This window comes from Neodiprion fabricii, chromosome 4, assembly GCF_021155785.1.
Source record: "Neodiprion fabricii isolate iyNeoFabr1 chromosome 4, iyNeoFabr1.1, whole genome shotgun sequence".
Lineage (NCBI taxonomy): Eukaryota > Metazoa > Arthropoda > Insecta > Hymenoptera > Diprionidae > Neodiprion > Neodiprion fabricii.
The window spans coordinates 21533384-21554986 of NC_060242.1; the positions used below are offsets into that span (position 1 = coordinate 21533384).

The following is a 21603-nucleotide window of genomic DNA, read 5'->3' on the forward strand; positions in this document are numbered from 1 at the left end:
TAGCGACGTTACGTGAAAAAAGTGAAGATCCAAAGACGAAGCTCCGAAGACTACCGCAGTTGTAGTCGAACTCCGATCAGATGGCGCCTTTTCCATCTATCCCGTTCTCACCAAGCCGTCGAGGCGTTCACATATATCAAGATTTTTTTTCTAAAAATAAGATATGAACGCTCAAGTTTACGTCTGGTGTGTAAATACGTAGAGGCAGAGCATCCTACTTCGTGTCTGCGATTTTTCAGTAGCGAATGACCTTCCAGAATGAGTTTTTCAACGCAAATCGTCGTACATCAGGCTGCGTGGAGATACAACAGATTAGCTGATTTCCGAGTACTATAAATAAATGTTGAAGAATTGGGAGAATTCAAGCGATATTGAACATCGAAGGTATAAAATTAGCACTACTATGGATAGTTTGTACAGATATTGGTGCCAGGCTTGCACACCTAACCCGACAAGTGTTTATTATTCGTCTGTTGTTGACGTTCGGGAAGTTTACAGGCGTTCGAAGGCATTCGCGGGTGGAACGACGTGCGAGTACTTGGACCCAAGTTGAACAGAGACAGCGTTAGCATTCTATTAGCTGGTCAGTCTAATTCGGAACTTCAACACGAGTAGAAATCACGCAGTCTTTCGTCCCTGTTCCCGCAGTATGGTGAAAACTGTAAATCATAATTCGAGATAACGAAAAACGTTCTAAAATCCGTATTAGCTACGGTGGAAAAGAGACAGAAGGGCATGTATCGTCGTGACGTCATTACAGAGGCCTGGGGAGTTACTAGGGAGTTTGACGAGAGCGCCACTAGCGATTAAAATGAGAACCGAAAGTCAAAGCGGTGATAAACAAAAGAGTGACAAATAAATTTATCCCGCCTAAAAGTGATCGATCGTCGATTGTTTTCTACGCGTTCTTCAATTTTTTCGTTGCTATTTTTCAGTCGGGATGCAGAGTTCGAATCGGAAGAATCAATCGTTAGCGCCGGTAAGTGCACGTTGACGATTATCAACGTTGTTGTTGTTTTCGCGTTATTTCCAAGGGTCGATTATTCCATGCTTCCGAGTTTGTTTACAAAATAACTGTCGGATCTTAGTTTAGCTTCGAGAATTCATCAGGAACAAAGCGTTCCGATACTTCTAATCCGCGTCTTTTCTCCTTGCCTTCGTGCGTACTGTGTTTGTTTGTGCATTGGGTGTTGTGCGTGATTTTCACCGTAAAAAATAGCCGATTTGTATCTCAAAGCCTATTTCATGTGCGACGAGAAAAACGGTCGCCGGATCTCCAAATGTAAGTAATCCAATTAATTACACTAACATTGATTTGATTTGTATTTTCTTGTGATTTTGTATCATTACTGTTATACATCTCTTAACCTTTTAACATCGGGACTGCTCGATATATCGACCAGCAGTCAGGTTGGGGACTTCGAATAAGAAATTCATTGAATTTATTTATAAATTTCCTGTCTAATACCAGGTCGATTTTAATGTAAAATTTCCCTTAAAATCACTTGAAACCGCTGATAATTGCTTGAAGTCTACGACTGTTGAAATTAGTATCGTTATAAACGCAACGAAGGAATGCGAAGAAAATTACTGTTTTGCAATGTGAGAATATCTTTGAAAGAGTTAAGTTTGGAAAATATGAATATATTTCGCTTCATTACGGTTAACCCAAAATATATACCATATTCCTAGACATCCATCGTTGTTATGATAACATTACCAACTTCATCCTTCATCTATCAAAACCCAATCATGAATTACTGAGAATTCGACTAGAAATCGTAGAAATTGCTCGAAATTACTGACAACATCGTGAGAATTAAAATCATCTAAAAGGAGTGTTGAAATTGATTCCTAAAATTACGTGAAATCATAAAAATCTTTTGTAATCGCGAGTCACTAAATCTGTAAGTGCAAATAGCACCTCGACTTTCACGCAGTTTCGATTCTCCGTTTTCACCACGGGATTGAAGTTAAATAACGTTAAAGTAACGAAATATTGCAAAAAAATCATTAATTAGAAATTTGACAATGGCTTTTAAGATGTTAAGTTTATTCCGAGATTAATTTTGTTTAATTACGGTTTATTACAACAACTATTTTTCCTGAAAATACATTGTGTCACGTTATCTCGACCAACTTCAATCTCATTTTTTAGCCTAGGTATACGTATATCGTACGAAGCTTACGTGCGTCTTCTTCCCCCGAATATGATTTTTGTCCGCGGCTGTACCGCAGCTCGCGTAGCCCGGTAGTCGTTCCGCATCCACCCTGCAGCAGCTCAGAAGCAGAAGCAGAGCCGTTGTGCCGACACGAGAAACACGGTTATTGCCCAGGCAGTAAATAAGATCCCCGGCGAGTCGAGGATCAGCTCCTCCTTGCCTTCGGCGCGGTCCAGTTTTCCTCTCCTCTCTTCTCCTCGTCTCCTCGTCTTCTCGACCGTAAGGTGTAATCTTCTAAGACGGCCATCGCCTGCCTTATATTACTATACGTAATATGTATACATATACATAGGTATACCATCGTTAATCTTCTATTGTATAAATTACCGACGAAACTAGTTTCGGATATTTATCCTCCTTCTATAGCTTCTTCTTCTTATTCGAGTACCTCGCGCTCCTTTCTCGTCCCGATTCTGATCCTGTGTTACAGAAATTATTAAACGCACTCGTGTCCAGTAGCTTCCGTCTTTCAATGCTTGATGTATATATTGTGCGACATGAGAGGCTCGAGCTTCGTTTTTTAGTATTTCTATAATATAAATAAAAAGTTATATAATACCAGGAGACGGGAAGCAGAGATTAGAATTTGATTAATTATTCGGAGAAATCGATTAGGAATCATTACATAAGTACATATGGTTTCTGTACGATATTACACGAGTGTTTGATCCACATGTAAGGAGAAATTCTCTCAATTTATCGTTACAAGTATAAGTGTATGCGATACACGCCTGAAACTTGGCAACCTAACAATCACCGCTGTAACTTAACTATAACAATGCGATTAGCATCAATCGAATGAAAGAACAAAAACATCTATTACAAATAAAAATCAGGCGTAAATTTTATAGACCTAGAAAGTAAAATTCGCCCGAAAATTTTACATAAGTTATTTTTACATCTCATCGTATCGTATAATATAGGAGTAAGAAAAGAGAAAGAAAAAGAAATAGCTAGCTTAAAGAAGCCGAAATTTATTCTTTTTCTATTTTGTGAATATAAACCGCTGCAAATTACGAAACGAGCAAATAACGACGAACCTGAAATCCTGATCTAATCTTTCACCACGTGATATGCAGCTAGTCACGCGTTCCTCGTTTCTTCTCTCGATTTCCTCTTTGCCTCGATTCAAGTACGCTACTCGGTAGCCTAAACTCCTGATCGTGGCGCCGCTTCTTCGTCTTCTTTAAATCGTTGTCGTCGCGGTCCGGGATATTTGCCCCGGATGTTGTTCTACTTATTTTCTCTCTTCATTTTCAGTTTGCTCGTTTCTTTATTTCATTTTTTCCCTTTCGTTGCGCCGTTTGTTGACAATCTATTATTTCTATCACCTTCGAGCTGCACGATCATCCGCACTTCCATTATTCCGTAGTGCGCCGAGTCTTATCCGATCATTAATCTCGATTGGCGTCATCTGGTTCTCTTTTTTCTTTTCTCTTTTCTCTTGTTGCAGTTCTTCTCCTACAGCAGTGAAGCACGTTTCTGAATTTTACAATCCCGAACTCGTTTCGCAAGCTTCCTGATTACTCATTGAGCGTTCCTCCTTCATCTTATTCTTCTTCTTTTTCTTCTCCTTCTTCTTCTGCTTCCTTTTCTTCGTCGGAAACCCTCATTTTCATGAATGACCGCGTATGTCAACATACTTATATCAGCACAATAATTTTGCAGTTTTTTGTTTGTTTTTTTTGCACTAGCATAATAAAAGTAGAAAGTTTAATAATTTCTTTTCCTCTTTTTCGTTTTCTACACTTGATCCTGGTGTCAAAAATTTCCATCGCACACGAAAGATGCACCAGATAGAGAGGTGAAAAATTATACAGAGAATACAAAATGACTCGCTGTATAAGCCTAGTCCTTTAGTTTAAAAAAAAAAAATTGTTTTGCCTTTTTTTTTGGTTTTTCTTCCTTGTTACGAAGACTCTAAAATCAACCAATAACTACATTATTACCTACAATATCTGGAAGATAAAAATTCGCGACGAATAATATGTACAAGAATAGATTATAAAACAAAAAAGTGAACAAAACTCCTCCCCAAAGTAACGAGAGAAATATGATGATGGCTTTTTGGTTTCTCAGCAATGGGCGCGGGCTCTATATACTTTAAGTATAGGGCTTACCTCCTCGAAGAATTCTGTAATAGCTCTCAGCCTGCTCCGTGCGCGTGTGTATATGTAGGCATCGGCATTATAGGGTACAAGTTTTCTTCAATGGTGACGTCATCGTTCGAACATGGCCAACATGGACCATCTCTCTCTCTCTCTCCAACATTGTACTTAAACATGTGATAACTTACGGATACTTCGGGTTCCTATACACATCGTATACAATTCTATACATCTATATACGTATATATATACATATATATGTGGTGTGTAAATGATGCTCCGCTGCAACTGCAGCGTAGCATCGTATTACGCACATCCTATACATGTTTTCTATGGGCTGATGACCTTTACCTATTTAACTAGGCCAGTGATATAAGCTTCGGGTCCGTGTATATATATATATACATATATATATATATATATATGAAAAATATACTATACCTATTTATTTATATATTCATGGATTCACGCATCGTGCTGAATTGGATTAGAGAGGATGCGCAGGATGCGATGCTCTCTCTCTCTCTCTCTCCTCTTTCCTTCTTATTCATAGATGTAAGGTCGGTGTGATATTGTTTTTTGAGGCTTTTTTCGCTCTTTTCGTTGTCTTTATTCTCTCTATCTCTCCCTATTACTCTTTATGGGAATGCGCGTTTTCTCAACAGAGAAAACGAAATTTATCGTATCTTACTGATTCTGAAAAGGAGAAAAATATATCTTGAAAACCATTTTGAATGTATAATTCTTTTTACAAATTGTAGAATTAAAAATTCCACAGTACTTATAGTATAAAGATGTCTGCAGTGAATTTTCTTCTTTATCTTAATTTCTATCTCCGATCACACCTTGAAACTTTCTAATTTGATATGAGAAGGAAAAAAAATTGGTAATTTTTTTTCTTTTCATCCCAGGCAGGTATATTACGACTGATTATCCCGGGACTTAAACTCGACAGATTCTCGGTCTGGTGGTATTACCAAAGGATTAACAACAAACATCGATGGTTGATGTAACGCGTATACATGTACCTACATACCATATCGGAATGATACACGTATTCGGCGCAGGAGGCGAGTGGTGATTTGTGATTGTATTCGTATAGCTGTAGTGGAGAAGCGGATGATGGTATAAGCCGATTACGCCGCCTGCCTGCAGGTTATTTTATTCAAGCCAAACTTATAATAAAACGGCTGAACGCCGCCGCTCCGCGTCGTCTCCGTAATCTAATCGCTGCCTGCTTTGCTTCTTTCCAGGTATGCACAAGTTTCCAACCCGCGCGTACTAATGCGTGTGTGTGTGTGTGTGTGTGTGTTTGTTACACTACCCGAGTCGCGAGGTTCGACTTATTTTTCCCTGAATTTATACCGGGTATAGTGTGTATACATATCATACTCGCAGCTTCTTATATTATACTCATATCGATCATACACCTATGCACGATACGGTTGAAATAGGAATTGTTGTCGATTTAGGTAAACAGAAAATTAGAATTATCTAGTATAGCAAATTCATTGCTTATTTTCACTTCCTTTGGTTTAAATTACATTTAAACAAAAAAAAAAATCAAACAACAACAACATTGTTGCGTGATCGTACAACATCTGCAGAGAATATAATGAAATTCGAATTGTTCTAATATATTCCTATTTTATTTGTTTATTTTTTGCTTCTGATCCGCATATGAAGTGAGGGTATTTCTCCGAATAAAAAATTTTTGTAAAATTTATAACATCGAGGGTATTATTTTTTGTCTAAGAAATCTTACATTTCGCGTGATAAAATCGTACAACCGCGGCTACGTACCACACACATTATATTTCCCAGTGATCCCGAGTTACGTGCTGTGCAACAGCAGCTACATGTATTTTCATATCCAAGCATACCGCGAACCCGGGTGTCGAACAGACAATGCACTCCTAGACCTCAGCTCCCATTCTCTCTCCCTCTCTCTCTTTTCTATTTGCCCGCGGCTGCAGCGACGCGGCAATATGGCGGATGGATGCTGCTTGCTTGCCGCCGCCGCCGCCGCTGCTGTAAAAGTAATAAACGAACGACTCGAAGAGCGAGTCACTAGACCCATGCTGTTCTCCTGTATACCGAGAGAAGAACCGCCTCCAGCCAGACCCACGCAAGTTTTAGAAAATTGACAACGAGACAAAGAAAATTCCCCGTACAACTACACAATCCAAACAATAATTCATATCAATTGTGTTCTCGATTCTCTCTTCGTTTCTCTAATTATCTGAATACGCAATAATATACCGCAGGTATAATAAATAAAATTGTGATAGAATTTTCAATTTTATATACCTCGAGATGGCAGATTCAAAATTCTTTTTATAAATTTCGCATATAATAATAATGATAATAATAATAATAGTAATACGTATTGATATGTGAAGAAGAAAAGTTGCATAGGATATTGTATTCATCGGAGAGGATCTAGTAGTTGGCTGCGAGTGGAAAGGGGGTTGGCGCGAGGGGGAGGAGGGGGAAAAATAACCTAGCGTTTCAATCGAAAGTTGAACGACCTCTATAGCATCATCGCAGCGCGCATCCCGCGGTATATACAGTAACACACACGACGCAGGGTTCGCTGTTGCTGTTGCTGTTGCTGTTCCTTTGCGATCTCTTCCTCTCTCGCTCACGAAGTAGCGGTAGGAGAAGAATTTTACGGGAGGAGGCTCTGCTTGCTCCTCTCCGAGAAATAGAGAGAGAGAGAGAAAGAGAGAGAGAGAGAGAGAGGAGAGTCGCATCGTCTCCTCGAACGACCGACCGTCCGAGTGTACGTCACTCACGCGATGCATGCGATACTGATGCTGATGCTCTCGACGCTCGTGGAATACTTCTTTCCGCTGTCGCCGAGTGGTTCCAATAAACAATGGATTCCGTGAAACCGCTCTTTCTCGCGGGTGAGAAGATAAGAGAATAGAAAAGTGAGATTGATGGATAGATAAACAGACGGATAATGATTTATTATGCCCCTGGCAATGTTGGCCAACGTGGACTGTAAACAAAAGCGCAGGCGAAGAGTAAACTGAATAAGTATGTAAGTGAAATGAAGAGTGGATCAACAGATAATAACTAAATAGGTAGATAATTAGACGAAATAACGAAGGGGGTGAGTAGCAAATTAGGAGTAGAAAATTAATGGAGGAATATTTTTTTTTAATATTTAACTTACGCAGTTGTTCGTGAAATAGTCAGGGAATGGTCGGGATAGTTTTTTCTTCTGAAGGGAAAAAATTAAAGTATCGAAATTTAATAGTTGTTTTCATTGTTCAAGAACGAATTAAGTCGGAAAATTTTTAGGGCAAAGCCGGCATTTTCCTTTTTTTTTTTCTTTTGTCATCTTACAATTAGTTAGGGAATTGTTGGGGAACGGTCAGGGAAGTCGGAGAAAATTAGTTGTACGATAAATAATGAATCATACATGTATCATTAATTATAGCTTACTGAGAAAATGATTGAACATGGTGTTTATACGCGTCGTTCATTGCTACGCGCTTGTTTTGGTGTGTCGTTTGGCTCTTTTTGATATTTCGAAAAAGTTAAAAGTACTGGACGAACCTTACGGACTATTCTCCATCGACCGTGATTATAGCCAACTGTTCGTCTTCTCGAAAATAGTATGACGAATATTGTAAGCTTACCCTGGTTCTTGAATCCCGTTTCCTCCTCCGTGCGGCATTATTCCCAGGTACACAAAACCAAGTCCGAATCATGACTCGACTGGACTGGACGTTACATACATTCGTAACCTGTAGGCCTGACGTTGAGAAAATAAAAATAAAAGGAAATAAAAACAATAATAATGTACATACGTACAACAGGTTGTCTGCAAGTCGTGTATAATTTATTTAATAAAACATGGCGGTACATAGGCGAGAAATTTATTTCTTCGCATGATCGGTATGTATACATATATAATGTGTACATATACGTAAATGCGTAGTGTTATTATAACGAATTATCTAATTATATACCCGTTGCCGTAGTAATTTTGTATTCGCTATTCTCCGCGGCGCTTCAGGCTGCTGCAGGCTGTAATGTTAAAACGTTACAAATTATAATTCTCAACGCAGAACTGGTCAACGGTCTTTCATTCCTTTTTCATTTTTTCTTCGTTCAGCAATGCGTACGGTATAATGTACCCATATTCTCATGGTATGTTGTACATGTTCTCTGGCCTGTATGAGCTATTATAATTATTTTTTTTTTCCTCTGATCCTTCTCTCGATTGTTGACATCTCTTCTTTGCCATTTTTGTGACGAAAGAAGACACGAAAATAAAGAATGGATGAGAAAAGGAGGAGGCCGTAGGAAGAAGTCACCGTTGCGAAAAATCACGCGAAAAGTTACCTTAAACGTAACCCGGCTGTTTCTCCTTTCATCTCCCTCTTCTTTGTGAGATGACGTTGCTGCTGCTGCTGCTGCTGCACTGAGACGGCACTCAGTCACCAAGTTTTTCCTCCTCGTACGTACGCGACGCTTTCTTTTTGCCCGAGTTCCGGCTCAATGTTGTACATTACACACGTAGGTATAATACGCGCCCTTCTCTTCTTCTGATAGGCTTATAAGCTGTGGATAAACCGGGTTTCATCTTCTCCATACTATACCGTATGCACACGATAATTCTCCCAGTTTCATTATATCTACTAGGGGGATGCTCTGGTCGATTTCGACGTTGTCGTATATATCTGAATATATACAAGTCCACGTATCTCAAACGTGAAAAAGAGATCAACAGTTCCATTCTATACGCAATTCTGAACAAATACATTCCAATACATTTTCATTTGACGTGAAAATAAAGAAATGGCATGAATTCTACTAATTTATTATTGCAATTTCGTAGAATCCCTGCCATTTCTTTATTTCTGCGTCAAATGAAAATGTGTTTGTTCAGAATTGAGTATAGAATGGGGTTGCTAAGGCGGCGGGGGGGGGATTACAGCTTAGAATGTCTGAAATCATCCCGATTTTTAGGAGTTTTTTTTATTTAAGAAAGTGAAAACACTTGGAGCAATTTGAGTTTTAGAACTTTAATATTTATAGTTCCAAGGAGATATTAGAATTTTTTCATTGAATTTAATAATAAAATGAAGACATTTTTTCGAGCTTGGGCTCTTAGCCCATTGTTAAAAAAAAAATTTCAAATATATCCGATTATGATGAAAAAATTTCATTTTTCGAAGGGAAAATTGTTGAAAAAATTTTTATAAAAAAAATGATGCGACTGAACACACAAATCTAGCCACCAGTTTGAATCGATGAACAAGTTTTACAGATTGTGTCGAAATTTCAAGTCGGTCGGATAAAAATTGACCGAGGACTCTACGCCACCAGATTGAAAACATAGTCGTTCGCTACTTATATGCGCTATACCGCCATTTCGTTATTAATTTTAATAAAAAAATTCTAGCATGTTCTTGAAACTGTAAATAATAATACCCTCAAACTGATATTGCTCTAAGTGGTTTTATTTTCTTTAATAAAAATTCCAAAAAATAGGTATGATTTTAGATCAGCCAAGTCCCCCTAAGCTTCGATATTCGGGGCATATACGTCAACATCGAAATCCACCAGGGCAACCCCTCAAATTGGGCAAGATAGCGTGTAGGTGAATACTTTCGAATTCATTCAGTACACCGTTGCAGTGTTGTGGACGTGAAGTGTGCGAGGCGCTAACTCGGTGCTCCAAAGTTAGGGACAGAGGAAGAGAAAGACAAAGAGTGGAAAGATTTCTACCTTTCAAACTCGACTCGACTTGACTTGACTTGACTGGACTGGACTGGACTTGACTTTACTCGACCGATGACCGGACTTTGACCCTTGTACAGCCAAGTAGTACAACTGCGCCTCTTCCCATTCTCTTCTTCTTCTTCTTCTTCTTCTTCTTCTTCTTCTTCTTCTTCTTCGGCCATAGGTGCTTACTATTCTGCTGGGCAACTCTCGTTGGGAAGATATAGACGTATACATATGTATACACATATGTTATAAACATATAACATATCACTTAAATACACAATATTATTGATTTTAAAATTAAAAATATAGACTTCCAATGAAATGTTAATTAATAAATTTCATTAATCAACGATATGAGTCAGTTTTGTAGCATTTATAAATTAACAACATCATTATTTCAAACGGTTCGATGTTTGAGGCCTGATACTCCGAAACGACTTACCTTACGCAAATCTTTATTCAGATCTTTTTTGTAGAGCGTAAAATTTCCTACAAGAATATGTTTTTTTTATATCTTCACACTGATTCGTCTTCTAGCAATAAAATTCTAAATTTTTTAAAAAATTTTTCCCATGTTATTTAAATGGGAAATAGAAAATTGAGAATCGCCACCGCTAAATATCAATATTAAGAGCTCATATTTTACCGAGGTCATTTTTGAGGGACGCTCGGAAAATTTTTCAATGTTCTTCGAAAAAAAAAAAAAAAAAATTCGGTTTTTTTGAAACACTCTAATATTTATATAATATATATATGTATTACACAGTCTATGCAGCAACGTGGAAGTGTGCAATGCGTAGCATCATACACTCTATGATATATGATCCTTGCCTGGGTTATTCTTCAGTTCCTGCGAGTTGGTGGAATCCTTCTGCCGTTTTCAATTCTGTATTGGAATATATTACACATATACGCATCCTAACCGCGTATTCACCTTTTACCGACTACCGCGACTCGGCCAAGTCAGGCAACTTTTATACTCGGTTACGTTGGGTTAGGTCAGTTCGACAGAGACTGCGTTAGGTTTCGACCAGGTCCATTTTCAAATTTCTCGGAAGTTACGAATTTCGCGATAAATATTACGGAAAAGAGGAGATTGTAATTTTCTTATTACCACAATTTGACGAAAAAATTTACGAATTTATCATTACTGTGAAACTTGATAGTCATGCAGAGTGTTGATCGAAAAGCATCTCATTCTTTGTAGTGAGGAATCGAAGAAAATACTGCAAAACACCGTCCGAGACAGTGTGAATTATATACATACATATATAGATAGCAAAATTTATTGCTACACGAATCCAATAATTTATAACTGTACATACATATGTGTATGTATAATAGTTGTGTGTAAATGGCAAAGTTACCGTACGATCCGCAGAGAGTGGCTCCGTCACATGTTGCTTGCCAAAACGTGATAAAAGAAACCATGTAAATATACAACGAAGAAATAACGAAGAAACTCCTTTTTTGTTCTGCAAAAAGGAGAAACGAGAGAAGAAAAATGCTGAATAAAATAACCCGCAGCATAATGATACGTTATAAATAAAATACGTATTATTGCAATATCTTATCGTTCCTCTTACAACATGCACATAATACGTTACAGAGACATGTGTATCCCATGTACAAAATACATCACGTGCGGTGATCTCATTGTCGGAACGAGAGAGAAAAAGAGATTTCTATCAAATATTATACATGTTACACACACACTGCGTGTGTGCTTTAACTGCACCACAAGACCCTCGGATCCAAACCGCGTATGACGCGATTATATGACATACTTATACCTATAGATACGTGTATGAATGTATATCTCTGTGGTTCTCGGTTAAACTAAAATATCTTGGGCTATCGTCCGGCCCGTCACCGTGACCTATATGCATGTACGCAGGTGTACAGGGTGGGCCAAAAAAAAAAAAAAACGGGTCTAAATTAAAACGTGAATAAAATCCGAACGCGTCTACTGATTAAAAAAAAAATTCTGCGCTGAATTAGAAGAACGAACATTTCGTTTCGTGCTTGAAAGTCTGGAAAATCTTTATTTCTTTCTGAGATGTATACATGCTACGGAATAACAGGTTCTAAAAAAGTCGCTGTGTGGACAAAAAAAAATCAATATTAAAGAATGTTCAACCTAATTGCCATGTTAAATTATGATTTGAAAACTGATTTATTTTGGTTCAACTCAATTAACAATGAGTTTTATCCTCTTTTCTTGTTATTTTTTATTATTTGAAATTTTCGAATAATAAAACTCTCCTTCGCTAGGATAAGAACAGGATATGCGACTTCAACTTCCACGGATCGGTGAATAATTATTCTTCGCGACTGCAATTTTCATGCTCTAGGTAATTTGCGAATATTAAAAAAGTCAGCCTTAACGCCGTCTCAAAAAATCTCGAAAATGTTGGATTTATCTGCCTGGTTAGTCGTTCCTGATCGGATCGACATTGAACTCTGCTTAACAGTTAGCTAAATTAATTTTGGTTAAGTTCTCGGCATCATTTACAGCTGACTTTTTTGACAGTGATGTCTCTTCATAATGTCGTTAACGTCCAGAATTTCAATCACAAAGCGTGCGTTTTGACCCTGATATAAGGAGAAACGTTTTGCGTCACGTGGAAAGAGACAAACGAGAATTGTTAAAATGCCAGGATGAAACATCGAATCACAATTTAGGATAAAAATTAAGTTGACCATTATGTAATATTAATTTTTTTCATCCTTCCAGCAACTTTTTGAAAACCCAATATTCAACGGCGTGTATCTGAGCAACGAGTGAAGATGTTACGGTTTTTCAAACGCGAAACGAAAGATTTGTTCATCTAGTTTCGAGCAAAAAACAGTTTCTGCAAATCGGTTGACGCGTTCGGTTCTTATTCACGTTTTAATTCGATCCGTTTTTTTCTTTTTCGGTCCACCCTGTATATGCATATATATACATACCTCCACGTGTACGGATGTATGTGTACGCGGACTGTACGCCGAGTCTAATCCGACTCAACTAAAACCCGGTTAGGCTAGGTCCGCGCATTCGCATGATTTTTGCCAATGGAAATCACCACCAATCGACAGTCGTCGTCGCCGTAGCCAGCCAGTCAGCATCGGCATCTCTTCTCGATCTCCGGTGATTCCGTGCTTGCGTAAGAAATTCATACGGATCTTCATACTCTATTCTTCCAGGGTCGTTAAACAAGTTAAAACAAGTTAGCCGGAAGCCCAAAGCATTAATGAACATCGCTGCACATACTATTTTCTTAGAATATCGATCGTCCATTGTGAATTATCATTAGAAATCATTCCAATGGGGGGGGGGTTTACACTCGTAGTATGCATATTTGTTTGTTTTTTGATCGAAGAATTAACATTGTCCGTGACATTATTAACAAATTTTCAATTATATAAGTGAATCGCATCACTTTGGGAGGGGGGTAAAAAACTGCGCGATGTTGGGGGTGGGGGAAAATGTCCGAAAACAACGTGAGATAATATTGAAATACCATAGCTTCTTACTTTCTTTGTACTGAGAAATATCGCCACCACGATCAATATTGTTGTATCGTCATCGTTTATCGTCGTGATGATCATTGCGACTGGCTATATTTCCGCTGGTAAAAAATGAAGAGAGTGTCGGAGGTGGAGCCGGAGGTTGTGTCGCCCAACGCGAGGGCCGTTGCAATGACCGGACTTTGAACCCGAGGCGTATCGTAAACAACAGCAGACCGTACGATGCACTCGCTTTTGCACTGTGCTGCGACCGTCGCGCCTCGCCTTGCCATTCGTGAATGCGGTACTGGTTACACATTATACCCATCCGGTACTCGTTCAGCTCCTGCTGCACTTCCTCTCCTGATGCGCCACCGGCTACTTTTTCTTTACTAGCTACCGCTCTGTTTCACTGCGTAACAATATCAGTGCCAGGCCAAGAATTTCAAGTACGACACACCCTCCAAGTCGTAGGAAAAGTTTTGTGCTTGCTTTTTTCTTCCATGCATCTTGTGTGATTATGCAGCGTGGATCAAAGTTGTGTTGCACTCGCGGATGAAAGGAAAATATGATCTGTAATACCTAAATAAAGGGGAATTGAAAGCGTGCGGTGTGTGCGTTTGTTTTGGTTGTAAAGAACGACGAAAGGAGAGGGACGAGAGGAAATCGCAAGGCTCGGCTCCAATTTGTATTCACGACCCGTCGGCCTCCGATGCTCTAACAGTTACTCGATCACCTCCGATGCCTCATTAAAACCTCGGGCACTGCTTCTGCTGCACATCTTTCGGGCCGTGACTACCGTTTTCAATCGCTCTGCTCCTCCTTTTTGCTTTTCATCTATCTTTCTTTCGCCCCCCTTGGGTCGTAACGTAACAGGTTCGACCGAACCGTCATCGCCATGTGGATCAAGTCGGAGTGACATTGAATCCGGGTGATCGGTGATTTGTTGACAAACAAAGCATCTCGTGTTCCTGCGCGTCTCTGTATAACGCAATTTCGTTCTTTGTCCGCTGTTCCAATCAGTGTAGATGTACTTTACGCGAAACGCTTACACACAGCATCCGCAAAATCTCCGATGATTGGACCGTCCATGACTTTTTTTTCTCTTTTCACCATTCTCTATCAGCAGCTAGTATATACGCTCTATAATTCGACGATGATGACAGTGGTGATGACGACGAAGATTCGATGTTGGAATCGGTTTTCTTCGACGATTCGATTATATTTTATGCCTGTGCGGTTTCACACCATCACCGTGCGTGATGGATCAACTTCAATCTCGTCGCTATAGGTGAATTGAAATTACATTCCGATCGGATTGTTGAGTTCGCGATGCCGATCGAAAACCCATAGGCAATTGTTTTCTGCCGTATTTCAATGTCTGCTGGTTAACGTTTTATCGGATGAGTTGATAAAGAGAGACGGAAAAAAGACTTTGAAGTCTTGCGTCGTGATGCAGCGATAACAGTACAATCGTAGACCGGAAGCTAGCAAGTCACGAGCCGTCGGAACACCGACCTCAGAAGGAGGAAGAAAACCCGTTACCGTGGCTGTTGCGGTGTGTCGAAGTAAAAGAAGAGGAAGAAGAAGAAGAAGGTAGTGGTTCACAAGCGCGGTCGCTCCTTCTTCTTCTCTCGGTTTGTTATTATCTTTTACCCACACGCGCAAGTGTCTGTTTCTAGGTACGTGCACAATGCACACGTACACATATAGAATAAACGGGCAGAAGCAAGCAAAAATACGGAGTACCGTTTTGCGGACACGCCATAACTCAAGCGGAAACGCGTTTAGGATTAAAAAAAGCGCGAACGCTTCTTCATCATATAACACACCATCGACCATACGTATACGATCCATGTTTTGCTTGTATTCGTGTCATGTCATGATACACACCGCGGAATCGTGATGTGAGTCCGAATTATCATCTTACAGTCTTCAGTTTTATTCACTTTTGGTTATTTATTACATAACTGAGAGTGTTTCGAATCGAAACGAATTACGTCTCGACCCCGATTCGAAAGACATGCGGGCCAATTTCTCAGCGAAATATTTCTGGGGAATATTTTTCCTAACGCGATAGACGAGGCGATCGGCACTTACCGTTTGCCGTTCGGAGGCTATGCGAACGTACGAGTGAATTGGCGCATGTTGGAGTACAGTTTCGACTTTCCAACACGACCTGCATCCATCGCGGTGAACAAACCCGACGGCAGAAATCAGATTCCTCGTTCTTCGTCGGTCGGTAAACGCGGGTCGTGCAGCAGGGTGATACGGTGCGATCAGAGGAGAAGAAAACCCACTCGGCCAAACGATGATCGTTGCTTCTGGCGGTGGCGCCTTTTATTATCTATCGAGCAAAACAGCACGGCGAGTGTCGTTCGATCCTTTTCGAATCACCTTAACGTCCTGCCCCAAATCGTCGGATACGTTTTACCATTTCTACGTCGAGGATGTGTTGCGTTTCACCGAAAACAAACACACCGCGTGAATGATTTCAGCGTAGATCAATGATCGGAAATCTTTCATCGTTCTCGTAATCCTATACTTATGTTATGTTGGTGTACGAGCTCTCCTCCAACAGCTGTATCACGGATATGAATTCAGTTAGTAATAAACTTGTTCCGAAGTGAAAGCCGCCGTTGTTGTTGATTGCCGCTTTTGCTGTTCGCTTGCTGCGTCGGTTATAGCGGTTTAATAACGGCGGAACCCGCCGGCGCTGTTCGCCAACCTCTATATACGAAAATACGCGTTCAAACGCGCGGTTTACTCTCAAAATAGTGATAGTTATACGATAATGAAACATACGGTGATACCGATATCACACCGGTGTCAGCCGCTGTACGCGATACGTCATAGATTTTCATTCGTCAAGTTGAAAACTATGCGTCAGTTTGCAAACCGAGGAACAAGATTGATAAACTAATCTCAGTTTCTCTCGTGGAGGAAAAACTAGGTAGATGAAACGTAGATTAAAATTGAGGGAAAATATCAAAGCTTCGTTATTTTACCCATTCTCTCTACAATGTTTAATCGTATAATTGCTGGCTGTTGGTCTCGAGAATCGTCGCAACAGGCTTCTCGGCATTTCCGTTTAAAGGGTTATCGTTGTTGTATTATGTAACTGAGAGGTGCAGCGGATTGAATTCAATGGGACAACGAAAAACGCGAGAGCATAGATATTGCAGATGGAAAAATGGTCGTTGAAGAAAAACGCGTGAAATTTGAGAACGAGTCAAATAGTCTTTCTTCCGATAAACGTTCGCTTCGTCGTTCGATAATATATTGCGACGACGTTTGCCACGCATAGTTCTTCGTATTCTTTGAGAACTCGGTTATATTACAACAATATTCACGACGTTTTCAGGCACCGGAAGTCGCGATTCACTTCAAGGCGAAAACAAGGCCAGGCTTTTAGACCGTTAACATCGGAGATTTTGCCCGCAGCTTGCCTCATTCCACGACCAGTTTTTGCGTAATGCATATAATAGGTACGATGGAATTGGATGTGAGAAATTATCCCACGCACCTGCGCTCGTTTCGAGAACAAGGAAAAAACAAAGAAAAAATAGGAGAACGTGCGAATAACGTTGAAAATTGATTTGCCAGAGATTTGACTTTGTTTCCTCTATTTTCCTTGTGCGTTACCTAGCCGAATTTCGAACGCGAATTGTAATCGTGATATCAGTTTGTGTACGATTATTGTGACAGTTTATATTCGCGTTTCGATGATGGGAGGATGAGAAGAGAAAGAAATGGCACATTCCAAATCAAATATCCTCAATTCCTTTATCACTCCGTTAAAATCTTTTAACGCAAGATTCAGGGGTGAAGTGTATTTTTATCACCGCCAGCGTACAACAACAAGAGTATCGGCTTGGGCCGCCATGAGATGGATCGAAAATAGATCATCAATGTTGGAAGCGTATAAACTTCAGATCCATCATTGGATTATACGCCTGCGTGAATGACCTATCACGAGATTCGATTTTATTGCTTAAACGGCGTGTTTTTTTGCGCGGTCGTTGTCATTTTTATACTCGGTGATACGAATTCATCGGTCGATCTAGATCGCGTGCGAATAAAATTAGGAGATTTAATACGGAAGAATAAGAAGGCGAAGAATCGATCGATATATTGAGAATTCTCAAGAGTTCAGGGAGAAGGAGGAGGTGAAAAAAATTCATCGAAATAGATTTCACGATTTTTTTTTTTTTTTTTTTTTAAATAAACAATAGCACTGTATTTTGGGTATGTATAGGTTAGTGATTTCTTTCTTTATTTTTTTTGTTTTATCTTATTCCTCTTCTTCTTCTCTCAATAATAGTAATGTTATCGTTATTGATTATTCTTATTATTATTGATGTTGTTGTTACTATTATTGTTATTATTATTACTACCATTACTACTACTACTGCTATTACTACCGTTACTTTCTCCTTTAAATCTTTTTCAATTTGTAATTTTCATCATTGTAGGTACATGTATATACTATGTGATATGTACATGATAGGTGTAATGCTCGAGTATACATTAGTATGTTTCAAAAAAACCGTCTATTTTCTTTTTTTTCGAAGAACATTGAAAAATCTTCCGAGCGTCCCTCAAAAATGACCTCGGTAAAATATGAGCTCTTAATATTGATATTTAGAGGTGGCGATTCTCAATTTTCTATTTCCCATTTAAATAACATGGGAAAAAATTTTTTTAAAATTTAGAATTTTATTGCTAGAAGACGAATCAGTGTGAAGATATAAAAAAAACATATTCTTGTAGGAAATTTTACACTCTACAAAAAAGATCCGAATAAAGATTCGCGTAAGGTAAGTCGTTTCGGAGTATCAGGCCTCAAACATCGAACCGTCTGAAATAATGATGTTATTAATTTATAAATGCTACAAAACTGACTCATATCGTTGATTAATGAAATTTATTAATTAACATTTCATTGGAAGTCTATATTTTTAATTTTAAAATCAATAATATTGTGTATTTAAGTGATTTAAGATTTTTCAGTGTTCTTCGGAAAAAAAAATAGTCGGTTTTTTTTTAAACACTCTAGTATACATATACATACGTACATACCGCACATACACGCGCATATATATATATATATATATATATCTACTGTTGTAATTATTATTATAATTATGTTACTCGAATTTATCTTCATTATGTATAATGTGTATGGTATATTCACCATAATACACATAGCGTGTACTTTTTAATCTGTGTACAATTATGACAGTGACAATGATGATGATGATGATGATGATAATCAACTTGTGTTTGAATTAGTCAACAATAATAATCACAACAGCAACAATAACGACATACATGTGTGTGCGCGTGCATGCGGGCGTGTGTATTAAATACTGTATCGAGGAGGAAAAGAAAGAAAAATGTTCACCTCTTCTTTCTCTTCTGTCCGTCTTGTTTTCTGTCTTGCTCGCTTCTTGACGCAAAATAAATTCATTACTTGCGAATTAATAGATTTTTCTTTACTTTATCTTTTTTCGTTTTCTTACGAGATTGTTATTATATTCATCATCATTATTATTGTTATTACCGATGCTTCATGTGTCTGTAATATTTGATGTAAAAAAAAAAAAAGACCCACCTTATTTTTCAACTTATGCGTATATAAATATGGATATTCTGAATCTGTTATTCGTAAATCTTTTCTTTCGCTATCTGTGTTATAAAACCAGTAACGATGAAAACGATAATAATGATAATAACAACAATCGTCGCACAGCGTCATCTCTTCTTGCAGTACGATCTTATAGTGCTTTCATTATTATTATTATTATTAATAATAACAATAGTAATGATAATAGTAGTAATAATCATTATACACACATGTATAAATATAGACACGATAAAATCTATAACATAATATTACATTTTACCACATAATTAAAAAGTACGCGCTAATTAGTTATGTTTACTGAGATCATACTAATACATCACAGGGTTACATCAATATATAATAATAATTATTATAAGTTTATGCATTTTGCTTATTTTTATTTAGGGGATTTTTTTTGCTGAATTTTGAACAACTTCGTTTCACTTGTAAAACTTTTTCAGTTTACTCAAATTTTCCCTGACCAACTCTGTTAATCGAAGTCTTTATAGGTCGGGAGGAAACATTTGTAGGTATATACGAATCGATTTCACGAGGGATAGAGAAAAAAAATAATTTCTTTTACTTTATTCTAGCAAGAGAAAGAAAGTTCTCTCGTTTTATTACACTTCTCTCTTGGATGCTTGTGTCTTGTGTGTGTTGAACATATCATTATGTTGTTTGGGTAAAGGATTCGAAGTTCTGGTCTTCGTTTTTCCATGTTTCTCGTGTATTTTCAGAACTTGAAATGATTCTAATTCGTGTAATATATTCATTGTATTTACGTGTGTTTTTAGATTTTTTTGAAGAAGGAAGGAAGGATGAGGAGAGTGGAAATTCACAACTCGTTGAAACTTTCGGGGTATGTATTGTATAATTCACATACTTACAATTGTATTATTTGAATTAGAGAAGAATATGGGGAACCGAAGAAGAAGAAGAAGAAGAGAGAGAGTTAGCAAAAATCTTGGTTTACGATATGTGACACAATTTTATAAATTTTCTTTTGAATTTTCATAGAATAACCATTTTACTCGTGTATATATCTGTCATCACACAACTCAACAGTTGGGCATTGTGTTCATCTGTTTTTATTTTGCACCAGTTAAAAGACTGAAAAACTACTCTCGTTACACTTTGAACGATTCGAACAGAAACTACAATAATTTCTCTGTGAATATCAAAATTTGAATAAAAAATTCTCCTCACATTTCGGTATTTATAAAATAACATTCAAATCACACACAAATTCGAGATATGTTCTGATCTGTAAAATTTTTACTCTCGTTAAAATTTCGTTCCTCTAGTTTTCTGTACTTCAGTTAAATAAGTTAACTTTCGTTTCGTGGTAACGATGTTTGAGAACAGATCGAGATATTTCGGTTTCACGTCGATCCCGTCTCAAAATCGAATTTCAATTTACCGTGTCGTTAATAAATTTTCTGCATCGTTCGACTCTGACTTCTCTGAAATAATCTCTTTGTTAATTATCAACTAACCAAACAAAGAAAAAAAAATTACACAACGAATTTGAGAAATTTTTGCCACCGATATTTTTCTTCTTCCTCTTCTTCTCTATTTTCCACTTTACGTATTTCTGTGAGTACGTGTGTATAAATATACATGAGTGGCATTGGAGTATAACAAACAAACGATTAATATATTACATTATATAAATTTTATCACTAGATCATTATTTTTATCTTTACTATTTTTTTTTTTTTTTTCGTTTTCATTTTTCCCATCTTTCTTTTCTTGGCAATTACACAAATTGCCAATAATATTTGCCTATACCCTAGTCATATTATTGTTGTTTTTATTATTTATTGTTATTTCTTTTACATGTATATTTGTTTCGCAATTCCATCCAAGAAAAAAAAAAAACATAACCTACTACATGTAGTAGCGTGAAAAAAAAAATTTGAAAAAAAAAAATGGAAAGCAAAACGACGACGTTAAACGGAAGAAGAAAATTTATACTGACAGTAACGGCAACAACGACAAGAACAATAGTAAAAGTAATAATAATAATAACAATGACGGTAATAATGATCAACGCATCGATTAACCGCAATAAATTTATTTATGTCACTCGTTTTATCCTCCATCTCTCAATTCTGGATTAATTATTCAGCTTGCGTCGATTTAAAAACAAAACGACCATTAATTAAATAGGTGTGGCATAACTTTACAAAGCTTTTAAGAAAATGAAAAACCAACGGAACTAATTTTAAATAAATAAATAAAAAGATACAGTTGCGGTAAAATCTTCGATATTTTTTTCCCGATTATTACGATTGTTTTTACCGTCATTATTGTCATCATTATTATTCTCGTTATCGTGTTGCTGTTGTCGTTATTACTATTAATTATCATCACTACAGTTATAACTAGTACTTGTTAC

The 21603-nt window shown here is 37.7% G+C and overlaps 1 protein-coding gene and 1 long non-coding RNA gene across 5 annotated transcripts in view; one reads left to right on the plus strand and one right to left on the minus strand.

Annotated features, from left to right (window-relative positions):
• The first annotated feature begins 83 nt into the window (after nt 1-83).
• Nucleotides 84-21603, plus strand: part of LOC124180771 — a 90245-nt gene continuing 68725 nt past the window's right edge. Inside the window, exons 1-4 of one of the 4 annotated variants that reach the window (XM_046566545.1) lie at nt 84-384; nt 492-583; nt 936-979; nt 19997-20061. In XM_046566545.1, the coding sequence (XP_046422501.1) occupies nt 341-384; nt 492-583; nt 936-979; nt 19997-20061 (245 nt within the window). In that variant the 5' untranslated portion in view covers nt 84-340. The other 3 variants (XR_006870307.1, XR_006870304.1, XR_006870305.1) reach the window with 3 other exon arrangements.
• Nucleotides 1836-8056, minus strand: LOC124180775. The gene is made up of 4 exons (XR_006870308.1): nt 7984-8056; nt 4772-5026; nt 4343-4533; nt 1836-3816 (listed from the first exon to the last, which is right to left on the minus strand). It is a non-coding gene; the product is annotated as an uncharacterized LOC124180775 (long non-coding RNA).